The sequence below is a fragment of the Cebidichthys violaceus genome, unplaced genomic scaffold (genome assembly GCF_023349555.1).
Source record: "Cebidichthys violaceus isolate CVI_PGR_0920_01 unplaced genomic scaffold, fCebVio1.0.p SCAF_30, whole genome shotgun sequence".
Classification (NCBI taxonomy): Eukaryota; Metazoa; Chordata; class Actinopteri; order Perciformes; family Stichaeidae; genus Cebidichthys; species Cebidichthys violaceus.
The window spans coordinates 1,310,056-1,323,194 of record NW_027176484.1 but is presented as its reverse complement, the minus strand read 5'-3'; the positions used below and the strand labels follow the sequence as shown (position 1 = coordinate 1,323,194).

Genomic DNA, 13,139 nt, shown 5'->3' with positions numbered 1-13,139 from the left:
TGACGGGTCTCAAAACTTGTGACATTTGAGTTTTTCTTTTTTTACACAGACACTGATCTGCAGAAAGGTCTACTGTATTTATTATGTTTTCTATATTAACATGTGAAAAAAGGTCCAGTAAGGTATACGATCAGGAGGCGCAAGTACTCTTTCATATACAGAAAGTTAATCAAATTAAGTCACTTTTGTTTTCTAACTCATTTGGAGCTCAAATTACACCTTTTTTTGGGGTCAAAATATTACTTTTACCTTTTCATTTCACACAGTGACCGTGTTTTGCAACATTGTAACATCATTTTACAACAATACTGGTCTCAAACCTTCATGCAAACATTCATTTAAAAAGCAGAGTAGTTAAAACCTCATATATGGGACCATTACATTACATTACAGTCATTTAGCAGACGCTTTTATCCAAAGCGACTTACAATAAGTGCATCAACATTGGTAATCAAAAGAACTACTAGTCACCAGAAGTCATAAGTACATTTCCTTTTCCAAACAAGCATCTAAGAGCATGAAGCAGAGCATAACTCAGAGCCAAAGTACAGAACCAAGAAAAACAGTTAGTGCTATAAGTAATACGAATACAATAAGTGCAACAAGCTAGTATGAAAACAATAAGCGCTAAGTGGAAGGCTCAGGGTAGCACTTCCTGAAGAGGTGGGTTTTCAGCCTGCGCCGAAAGATGGGCAGCAACTCCGCTGTCCTGACGTCAGTGGGAAGTTCATTCCACCACTGTGGGGCCAGGACAGAAAACAGACGTGACCGGGTCGATCGGCCGCCAGGACCTCTGAGCGACGGGGCAACCAATCGCCCCGAGGCAGCAGAGCGAAGTGGTCGGGCGGGGGTGTAGGGCTTGACCGTGGCCTGGAGATAGGAAGGAGCTGTTCCTTTCACTGCCCTGTAGGCTAGCACCAGAGTCTTAAACTGGATGAGCTCTTACAGGGAGCCAGTGTAGAGAACGGAGAAAGGAAGTTGTGTGGGAGAACTTGGGGCGATTGAACACCAGGCGAGCCACGGCTTTCTGGACAAAGCTCCAGAGGTCTGATGGCCGACGCCGGGGCTCCGGCGAGTAGAGAGTTGCAGTAGTCCAGGCGGGAGATGATGAGAGCCTGGATGAGCACCTGCGCCGTCTCGTCAGTCAGGAAGGGACGAATCCTCCTGATGTTGTAGAGCAGGAATCTGCAGGAGCGTGTAACGGATGAAATGTTTGCCGAGAATGACAGTTGGTCATCCAGGGTCACACCCAGGTTCCTCGCAGTCCGAGTTGGCGTCACCACGGTATCATCAATGGTGATGGACAGGTCCCGGTGCGGGCAACCCTTCCCCGGGATGAACAGTAGCTCAGTTTTGTCCAGGTTGAGCTTGAGGTGGTGTGTCGTCATCCACTTCGAGATGTCAGCCAAACACGCAGCGATGCGCGTCTCCACTTGGGTGTCACCGGGGGGAAATGACAAGACCAGCTGGGTGTCATCGGCATAACAATGGTAGGAGAAGTCATGCGAGCGAATAACAGAACCCAGAGATGTTGTGTAGAGCGAGAAGAGAAGGGGGACTGACCCTTGCGCCCAGGACTGACCCTTGCGGAACCCCCGTAGTCAGCATGCGTGGTTCCGACACGGCCCCCCTCCAGGTCACCTGGTAGGATCGACCCGTCAGGTAGGATGCAAACAGGGAGAGTGCAGAGCCTGAGACGCCCATCCCCTCGAGGGATGAGAGGAGGATTTGATGGTTCACAGTGTCAAACGCCGCAGACAAGTCCAGGAGAATCAGGACAGAGGAGAGAGAGTTAGCTCTCGCGGCGTGAAGCGACTCTGTCACTGCAAGGAGGGCCATCTCTGTCGAGTGACCCACTTTGAACCCGGACTGGTGGGGGTCCAAAAGGCTGTTTTGGTGGAGATAGGAAGACAGTTGGTTAAAGACAGCACGTTCAAGACCATTAATAGACTCGCTTCACTTTTACTTTTTTAGCAGTTGATGGTGCCTCATCTCACTTTGCAGTCATGCAGCAGGAACCTTTCTCTGAATTGCATAAAGCTGCTTCCGTATACTATTCCGTCTCTACATGCAGCTCTGCCAATGCAGTTTACCAACTTAAATAATTTATTTGCTAAATAGCAACTAGCATTGTGTGTAATACATTTAACTACTTCCTTATTCGCTTTTCTGAGCTTTCAGCAAAATTATAAGCAAAACAGTATTTCAACTTTCCTTCTATTGATATTTTGTCTGTAAAGGGCGACGTACACAATTCAGACGTTAGAAGTCAAACTACCGGAACAAATGTCAAAGTTTTAATTTATACATTCATCTCAACATAATAAACAGTTTTATTTTGATGGACTGTGGTTGACTTTTATTTACATGGTTGATTTTATTATTGTCTGTAAGTTGTTCAATATGCCTTTTAATATTGTTGCTTGTATTACTTATGTGAAGCTTTTTGTAACTTTGGTTTTTGAAAAGTGCTCTAAAATTAACATTATAATTATTAGTACTTGTAGCATTATTGTTACGCCATGATGTCACTGACTAAATAAATCAAGAATATTTATAATGTATTATGATGTATAAAAAGAGGCTTATTAACACCACATTTATTTTTGCTTTGTTCTAACCAGCTCCTTCTTTGTGTTACAACATTTCTTAAAATCTTGAAAGCTTTGTAACCGAACAAATCAACAAAACATAAACGTTTGCAAGTGTTTAATATATATATATGTCACATTAACATTTTATTATAGAAAAATAGACTTTTACATTTAATGTGAAGAGGGATGCACGTCACACAACCACCGGCACTATGTTACCGTCTCATACAGGGTTTGTAGGTCTGAGACAAAATGCACAAATTGGATCTTAGGTTTAGAGTGTTTAAAGTGTCTGATTGAATATTTGAATAATCTAAAATGTTTTTTCAAATACACCTACATTTTATCCACAATGCTTGTAATAAATAAACATTTTGAAAAAAACTGCTAGCAGCAGGAAAGCGGTGTATTTGTTATGCTCAAAAGCTTGTAACATCCAACAATACATAGTCTGGTCAGCTGTTTTTTAATAATATATGCAGAACAAAATACTGCATGTGCAATGAACTCTAATACATCCAGCATCTAGATAGAAAGGACACAAAATAGGGCATTTTAACTAAGTCTCGTGCTCTTATTAAGATATGTTTACATTTATTTTCTTAAAACAGTAGACTGCAGACAGGAAGTGATGGGAAAGAGAAGAACGACATAAAACAAAGTTTACATACTCGAACCAATGATTTTGCAATTACAAGGTCAGCTTATTATTGCATCTCATCTCACCAGTAGTGGTAGGATGCTAAAGGATGTGACAGACAAGGTAGTAACATATTTAAGTCCTGGAGGCCATCGGGACCTCCAGGTCGACACATCGAAGTCCTGGAGACCATCGGGACCTCCAGGTCGACACATTGAAGACCTGGAGACACATCGGGACCTCCAGGTCGACACATCGAAGACCTGGAGACCATCGGGACCTCCAGGTCGACACATCTAAGTCCTGGAGACCATCGGGACCTCCAGGTCGACACATCTAAGTCCTGGAGACCATCGGGACCTCCAGGTCGACACATCTAAGTCCTGGAGACCATCGGGACCTCCAGGTCGACACATTGAAGACCTGGAGACACATCGGGACCTCCAGGTCGACACATTGAAGTCCTGGAGACACATCGGGACCTCCAGGACTTAAATGTGTGACTACCTTGTCTGTCGCATCTTTAAGCATCCTACCACTACTGGTGAGATGAGATACAATAATCCAGATCATTCAATGCGAGTAGGGCTGGGCGATAAGTCAATATGATCATTTATCGGCTTTCAATGGATTCATATCTCGGTGAAATCATTTATTGAGATTTAGTGATGAATATCTCATTAACTCGCAATTTCTCAGAAGAATTCTGTTTATGCAAATACTAATAATATATGCAGAACAAAATACTGCATGTGCAATGAACTCTAATACATCCAGCATCTAGATAGAAAGGACACAAAATAGGGCATTTTAACTAAGTCTCGTGCTCTTATTAAGATATGTTTACATTTATTTTCTTAAAACAGTAGACTGCAGACAGGAAGTGATGGGAAAGAGAAGAACGACATAAAACAAAGTTTACATACTCGAACCAATGATTTTGCAATTACAAGGTCAGCTTATTATTGCATCTCATCTCACCAGTAGTGGTAGGATGCTAAAGGATGTGACAGACAAGGTAGTAACATATTTAAGTCCTGGAGGCCATCGGGACCTCCAGGTCGACACATCGAAGTCCTGGAGACCATCGGGACCTCCAGGTCGACACATTGAAGACCTGGAGACACATCGGGACCTCCAGGTCGACACATCGAAGACCTGGAGACCATCGGGACCTCCAGGTCGACACATCTAAGTCCTGGAGACCATCGGGACCTCCAGGTCGACACATTGAAGACCTGGAGACACATCGGGACCTCCAGGTCGACACATCGAAGACCTGGAGACCATCGGGACCTCCAGGTCGACACATCGAAGTCCTGGAGACCATCGGGACCTCCAGGTCGACACATCGAAGTCCTGGAGACCATCGGGACCTCCAGGTCGACACATCGAAGACCTGGAGACACATCGGGACCTCCAGGTCGACACATCGAAGACCTGGAGACCATCGGGACCTCCAGGTCGACACATCAAAGTCCTGAAGACCATCGGGACCTCCAGGTCGACACATTGAAGACCTGGAGACACATCGGGACCTCCAGGTCGACACATTGAAGACCTGGAGACCATCGGGACCTCCAGGTCGACACATTGAAGTCCTGGAGACACATCGGGACCTCCAGGACTTAAATGTGTGACTACCTTGTCTGTCGCATCTTTAAGCATCCTACCACTACTGGTGAGATGAGATACAATAATCCAGATCATTCAATGCGAGTAGGGCTGGGCGATAAGTCAATATGATCATTTATCGGCTTTCAATGGATTCATATCTCGGTGAAATCATTTATTGAGATTTAGTGATGAATATCTCATTAACTCGCAATTTCTCAGAAGAATTCTGTTTATGCAAATACTAATAATATATGCAGAACAAAATACTGCATGTGCAATGAACTCTAATACATCCAGCATCTAGATAGAAAGGACACAAAATAGGGCATTTTAACTAAGTCTCGTGCTCTTATTAAGATATGTTTACATTTATTTTCTTAAAACAGTAGACAGCAGACAGGAAGTGATGGGAAAGAGAAGAACGACATAAAACAAAGTTTACATACTCGAACCAATGATTTTGCAATTACAAGGTCAGCTTATTATTGCATCTCATCTCACCAGTAGTGGTAGGATGCTAAAGGATGTGACAGACAAGGTAGTAACATATTTAAGTCCTGGAGGCCATCGGGACCTCCAGGTCGACACATCGAAGTCCTGGAGACCATCGGGACCTCCAGGTCGACACATTGAAGACCTGGAGACACATCGGGACCTCCAGGTCGACACATCGAAGACCTGGAGACCATCGGGACCTCCAGGTCGACACATCTAAGTCCTGGAGACCATCGGGACCTCCAGGTCGACACATTGAAGACCTGGAGACACATCGGGACCTCCAGGTCGACACATCGAAGACCTGGAGACCATCGGGACCTCCAGGTCGACACATCAAAGTCCTGGAGACCATCGGGACCTCCAGGTCGACACATCGAAGTCCTGGAGACCATCGGGACCTCCAGGTCGACACATCGAAGACCTGGAGACACATCGGGACCTCCAGGTCGACACATTGAAGACCTGGAGACCATCGGGACCTCCAGGTCGACACATCAAAGTCCTGAAGACCATCGGGACCTCCAGGTCGACATATTGAAGACCTGGAGACACATCGGGACCTCCAGGTCGACACATTGAAGACCTGGAGACCATCGGGACCTCCAGGTCGACACATTGAAGTCCTGGAGACACATCGGGACCTCCAGGACTTAAATGTGTGACTACCTTGTCTGTCGCATCTTTAAGCATCCTACCACTACTGGTGAGATGAGATACAATAATCCAGATCATTCAATGCGAGTAGGGCTGGGCGATAAGTCAATATGATCATTTATCGGCTTTCAATGGATTCATATCTCGGTGAAATCATTTATTGAGATTTAGTGATGAATATCTCATTAACTCGCAATTTCTCAGAAGAATTCTGTTTATGCAAATACTAATAATATATGCAGAACAAAATACTGCATGTGCAATGAACTCTAATACATCCAGCATCTAGATAGAAAGGACACAAAATAGGGCATTTTAACTAAGTCTCGTGCTCTTATTAAGATATGTTTACATTTATTTTCTTAAAACAGTAGACAGCAGACAGGAAGTGATGGGAAAGAGAAGAACGACATAAAACAAAGTTTACATACTCGAACCAATGATTTTGCAATTACAAGGTCAGCTTATTATTGCATCTCATCTCACCAGTAGTGGTAGGATGCTAAAGGATGTGACAGACAAGGTAGTAACATATTTAAGTCCTGGAGGCCATCGGGACCTCCAGGTCGACACATCGAAGTCCTGGAGACCATCGGGACCTCCAGGTCGACACATTGAAGACCTGGAGACACATCGGGACCTCCAGGTCGACACATCGAAGACCTGGAGACCATCGGGACCTCCAGGTCGACACATCTAAGTCCTGGAGACCATCGGGACCTCCAGGTCGACACATTGAAGACCTGGAGACACATCGGGACCTCCAGGTCGACACATCGAAGACCTGGAGACCATCGGGACCTCCAGGTCGACACATCAAAGTCCTGGAGACCATCGGGACCTCCAGGTCGACACATCGAAGTCCTGGAGACCATCGGGACCTCCAGGTCGACACATCGAAGACCTGGAGACACATCGGGACCTCCAGGTCGACACATTGAAGACCTGGAGACCATCGGGACCTCCAGGTCGACACATCAAAGTCCTGAAGACCATCGGGACCTCCAGGTCGACACATTGAAGACCTGGAGACACATCGGGACCTCCAGGTCGACACATTGAAGACCTGGAGACCATCGGGACCTCCAGGTCGACACATTGAAGTCCTGGAGACACATCGGGACCTCCAGGACTTAAATATGTGACTACCTTGTCTGTCGCATCTTTAAGCATCCTACCACTACTGGTGAGATGAGATACAATAATCCAGATCATTCAATGCGAGTAGGGCTGGGCGATAAGTCAATATGATCATTTATCGGCTTTCAATGGATTCATATCTCGGTGAAATCATTTATTGAGATTTAGTGATGAATATCTCATTAACTCGCAATTTCTCAGAAGAATTCTGTTTATGCAAATACTCCAGTGTAGTTAAATCAAACTGTTCAAACCTTCATCTGGTTACTCTGTTTTTGTGTGCACACATGTAAACATAGTCAGTGTATTGCTGGAAAAAAAAAAAAAAAAAAAAAAAAAAAAAAAAAAAAAAAATATATATATATATATATATATATATATATATATATATATATATATATATATATATATATATATATATATATATATATATATAGTGTTTTCCTCTATAATTTCACTTTTGCACTTAAGTTCTTCATTTAATGACAACATACTTAAGTATTTAATTCACAGAGGAGTAAACAAAACTAGGTTGTACCATGGTGTTATTTCACATATACTATTTATTAAATTACTAGAAAACATGCATTATCAGGATTCATGCCGTTATTGAGATACGAAATTATTAGGATTCTGGCCATTTGGCTCAGCCGTAAATGTGAACAGTGCAGCAATTAATTTATGATTTTTTTTGGGGAGTTTTTTTTGACAGTACTGTCGTGTGCTTTATTTATGTCTCTGGAAAAACTTAACATACACAGATCATCACCCAGCAGCATGCTCAGTAAAGGAGGATGTTTTGAAGAAACACACCGATAGTGGTTAAAATCACTCCCGCTGCCATGGAGGAGGCCCGTTCTGGAGCTGCAAGAGACGCATTTACAATCAGTGTTTCCGTGTACATTTAGACATTGAAACAGGATGATTTAACTTGAATCAATACTTAAATTCTGAAGAAAAAAAATAGCTTGTTTAGAAGATAACTTCTTACCTTGTCCCATGACGGGGTCATAGGCGATCGGTACGGTAGTAGTAACGGCAGCAGTAGTCGGTGCAGCAGTAGTCGGTGCAGTAGTCGGTGCAGCAGTAGTCGGTGCAGCAGTAGTCGGTGCATTAGTGGTCATAAGAGTGGTGACGATGGCCGGCGTGGTCGGTGCAGGAGTGGTGACCACGAGGCTAACGGGTCCTGAGCTAATGGTGTAGGAGCCGGTAAACAAACTGTTAACCAATGATCTGGATTCAAAGGAAGGGGTGCACAGACTAGGGCACGTCTGAGATGGTATGGTGGCGATGCAAAGATTGACTGTGCACCGGACATACATCTGCAAAACACAAAATAAACAGATACCGGTTAGTTGTGTGGTGAGGCGGCTCACAAACATAGCATGACTTCAACTATCTATGAGACATCATTGGTTGACAGAATACTGTAACAAAACATTTTCGATAATGGAAGAAGTGTAAGTTAAGACATGAGGGAGTGTGCACCTCTGTGTCTGTCCACGGGTAATCTCGCATTCTGCTGCAGCAAACGGCGTTATATTTTGGGTGGCCAGTTATGGCTGTATGCTCACACTTACTCATAAATCATTGCCTGTTTTATGCCTGCTGACTCCACACTCACTACTCATAACCGGCCCCCGAGTTCATCTCCGACCCCCATCCGCTACGCTGCGCTCAAAGTCAGGGGGAAACAGTTTGCGGTGTGTTTGGCTAACAGCTAACGGCTAACAGCTAAAGCTGAATACCTGAATACCTCGCCATCACTCAGCCGCTGCTACGCGGACAGACAGCTTGGTGAGTTTCATTTAATTTTTTTTGTAAGATTGTATGAAATGTCTTATGGAACGACTTCGATCAGATTGCTTGGGTACATCGCCGCTTGTTTTTGAAGTTTGAATGAAGCTTGTTTTATGATGCCTTACAGCCCATTGGTGTCTAGACTGGGATCTAGCCAATTGCAGGTTTTATTCATTCAATTACATAATACAGCAGTTAAGGGATCTCCGAAGTTATTACAATTCACCGTGTTGGAGAGATGAATGTTTATACCAAATTTGAAGGTAAACCCAATAGTCGTTGAGACGTTTCACTCGAAACCACAAATGTCAATCTCATGGTGGAGCGAGAGGAAAAGCCGGGCTCAAAAGTCAGTAAGATTGATTCTCAGGAAGCATAAACATCTCTATTTCCTGACAATGCAGCCAATAGCTGTTAAGATATCTCAGTCCGGCCGGAAGAGGTGGACCAAACAGTGTAATCACAGGCATTGAGTGCCCTACGCAAAGATTCAAACAGAACCAGTTCCCACAAAGTCTGTATAAAAGGGCAGTACATGACATACATTTTGTTTGATTTTTTTTTTTTTGTATGAGTGTGTTGCATGAGAGTACAGACCGTCGATCCATTGGTCTGCACGGCGCTCAAATCAAGGCGGTAAACCTTGGAATTGGTTTGTGTTGTGACAACCTCTAATGTGGTTTCGGAAGACGCACACCTGGAAGAAAAAGGGTGAGAGAAGCATTGGAATTTATATAAGCTTCTGCAAAACAGAGCCAATGTTTCTTTCAGAGGATTGTATTTCATACAGTATCCGTCCTCCCCAAATTGGTAAGCTCAAGCTATTACAGTGAACAAGTTCGATCGTCACTGACCCTTGCTCCAGAATGGGGTAGGACACTGCAAAGTCCTCCGTCTCAGACTCGATGCAATTGCTCACGATCATCTTGGCTCGATCGATGCTGCAGTTGGACATCACGTGGAGGTCCAGCTTGGTGAGCCTGGACCCGACGGCCCCGCTGTCATCAGTGGAGGTGGAGGTGCTGCCACTAGCGGTGCTGTTATAAGGGGAGCTGGTGGAGGTGCTGTTGCTCTCTGATGGCGATTCTGCTTCTCGACGCACTCGCCCCTGCGGCATCCGGAGGGACTGAAACTTGGGGATGCGTGTGAATTCTTTCAGGGGCCCCTCTCCTGGCAGGTGAACTTCTAACCAAATTCTGACCTCACCGAAGGTCTCTTTCTCTGTGGGTATGCCTATCTTGTAGTGCGGCCCCTTGGCGTGGACTCCAGGGATTCGGCAGGCCAGAGGGAGGACGAGGATGGGCTTGCGGCTGACCATAGTGTAGGGACGCACACTTTTCAAGGTGTTGGTGTAAACCAGCTCTGAACCAGAGTGCTGGAGGGGGTGAAGAAGAGTTTAATCAGAGTTAACATTCAGCTGAATAAAAGGTCAATGCAAGGTATTTTTTGAATATCACGAGTAATTTAACACCAGTGTTTTATTGCGCTTTCTGGTTTTGAAAGTGTCAAAAGACGTTTTTCACGTCGGGTGTGGTCAGAAGCGTGCTCTCTTGCACCTGTGACCAAACCCAACAACTGTCCCGGAATACACCAGTACAAGCTGAAGTTAAACCACTTGAGCTAAGCAAAGACTTTAGGACTTTTCAGATTATCAGGGCGTGTTAAATTACTCTCAAAGTACTGCTGCGATCCCTTTGTTAGTCACAGATGGATGGAGAAAAGGAAGGTATAAACTACACAGCATGAAACTAATTTTATTCAAGTCCAATAATTTACATTTTGGGATAGCCAGTTATTTAGAAGTACATCTTTTTTTTTTTTTTTTTACCTTTTGTCTTTTTTATGGTTATATTTTATCGTATATAAACAGGTGAATGCAACAATTATTTTCGGTGCATGTAGATTTAGATGTAGAGTTTTAAATTGTTCTTATTTTGGGTTTTGCAGGAATATACAACATTTATATCCAATACAAATGTAACAATAACACACACACACACACACACACACACACACACACACACACACACACACACACACACCAGCAGGGAAACAAGCAAACAGCAACAGCACGTCGATGTTGTACCTCTGCTCTGAGTTTTAATGTGAGTGCGTTTACATCCACATCTGGTTAGAGATGTTAGAGAACAATTAGTCTTTGAATCAAATAGTTGAGAACATATTCTGCAGGTTAATTGATAAGTTGATGCACCGCCTCTAGAAATTGTTAAATCTTACAATTTTAAATCAAACTGTTCAAACCTTCATCTGGTTACTCTGTTTTATACATCGGCCCTCAGCGCCAAAAAGAGCTGCGACTCATGTGCAATGTGAACACCACCAAAACTAGACATCTCCTTGTTAAAACCTTTTTTTTTTTTAAAAAAGAAAACGAAAGAAAGACAAGAGCAAGGTGGAGCATGTTACCACAGCCTTGGTGCCGCAGCCAGTCAAGGAGACAGTTGCGGTCAGGTGTGTGCTGTTGTGGGTGACGGGACAGGCGGGGCTGTTGAGCTGCAGCTCGTCCAGGTTGATGTCAATCAGGGAGGCGACAGGCAGCACCAGAGTCATCTCCGTCTTCTCACACGTCAGCACTGCAGGTCGACGGCAGCAAAGTCTTAGTCATTGAGTCACTCAAAAATGTAATCACACGCTGAAACACTTGAACACAACAATATTCTCTCAACCTGTTCCATCAGGCAGCGTGCTCAACGTCCCTGAAAAAGATGAAGAAAAGGCATATTTTAATGGTCTACAAGTTAACCGTCAGTATTTTCTGAGGTTATGCGCGGTTCATTGTGAGCAACAGTGAAGCATAACTGGCATTCCCATGATGTTTCTAAGAGGCTGAAGGTCTTACTTTGGTACAGCCACACGCATCGAGGCTCTGACTGCAAACTGGAAAGACAAGAAGTGCAAATCAGACGCGGTCATGTGCTAAATATGGACTTTTGACTGGCAGTGTCAGCGGGAACTGTAAAGTATTTACGCTGTAGTTACAGGCTTTGGATAATTGACACAATATGAATACAGTCAGGAGACGTGGGACAATGAGCGGGTGACGTGTGGAACAAAGGTTGCAGTTATATGGTTTGTGTTTTAACTCATAGTCACACATTTTTTATGTGTACTTTATGCACATTTGTGTAAGTAACTAGTTGACTGTAACGAATTACAGCCTTTTGGTATACCTGGATATATTTGAGTATTTTTTTTTTAAAGCATTTCTTTTTGGCCGATTTCAAATATATTCTGATGGCTTTAGTTTGTTTCTGTGGAAACGCGAGACAATCTCAGTGAAATATGGTTTTAGCTTGTTTTTCAAATTCTAAACAAAGGGACATTTCCACACATAAAATTCACCTCTGCAAAGCCTTTCTTTCTCATGGCACACTTAAACATACGCATGTATACAGTAAATACACAATAAAAGAGGTAAATAAAGGTTTTATGGGAATGTGGATCTTTCAGATCAGTTTGAGGAGTGACTCAGTTGGTTTGCATGTTCCACATTTTATCGTAGGTGTGTCATGCAGTGGGACTCGCACAGGTCTGATCTTGGCCTTGACTCGGTCTCAACTCCTCAAAGTCCTGGTCTGGTCTTGGTCTGGATACACTCGGGTCTTGGTCATGACTTGGTCTCGGTTTATCTTGTTTTCGGTGTACACGTAACAGTACTAAAATACTGGTACTAATTACATTATAGTATATATTATAATTAGTGCTGGGCAACTTAACGCGTTATTATCGCGTTAACGCATTAATTAATTAACGCCGACAATTAAATCAGCCAAACAAACGGTGGAGGGAGGCTTCGGCAGAGTACGTTGATGCAGTGTGAAACGTTCCACTGCTGTGCAACGTTTCAAATAAAGTCAGCAGACTGAGCACAGATAGTGAAGAAATATAACTGCTACTGTGTAAAGAGAATACTGCTGTTAAAAAGAACCTGATTTGTTTAAAGTGTTTTGCAAACCAAATGTTATTGCACTTTTGTTCATATAGCAGTACTTTTAAAATAAAATTGCGCAATTCACTACTTTTGAATTCATTATTGAACTTTGCGCATAACAATGCGATTCATCGCAGAAAATCATGTGATTAATCGCGATTAAAAACTTTAATCGTTGCCCAGCACTAATTATAATGTATTACAAATAAAGGGAAATATGTGTATTCTATAGGCTATTTAAAAA

General features: G+C 43.5%; 1 protein-coding gene across 2 annotated transcripts in view; it reads right to left on the bottom strand.

Moving 5' to 3' along the window:
- Positions 1 to 7,739: 7,739 nt before the first annotated feature.
- Positions 7,740 to 13,139, bottom strand: part of LOC137882183 (mucin-3A-like) — a 14,710-nt gene continuing 9,310 nt past the window's right edge. For both annotated transcript variants that reach the window (XM_068724340.1, XM_068724341.1), the window contains exons 9-15: positions 11,804 to 11,841; positions 11,631 to 11,660; positions 11,371 to 11,537; positions 9,798 to 10,318; positions 9,541 to 9,640; positions 8,135 to 8,465; positions 7,740 to 8,007 (exon numbers count right to left, since the gene is read on the bottom strand). In XM_068724340.1, coding sequence (XP_068580441.1) covers positions 7,925 to 8,007; positions 8,135 to 8,465; positions 9,541 to 9,640; positions 9,798 to 10,318; positions 11,371 to 11,537; positions 11,631 to 11,660; positions 11,804 to 11,841 — 1,270 coding nt within the window. In that variant the 3' untranslated portion in view covers positions 7,740 to 7,924. The remainder of the gene's footprint in view (positions 8,008 to 8,134; positions 8,466 to 9,540; positions 9,641 to 9,797; positions 10,319 to 11,370; positions 11,538 to 11,630; positions 11,661 to 11,803; positions 11,842 to 13,139) is intronic.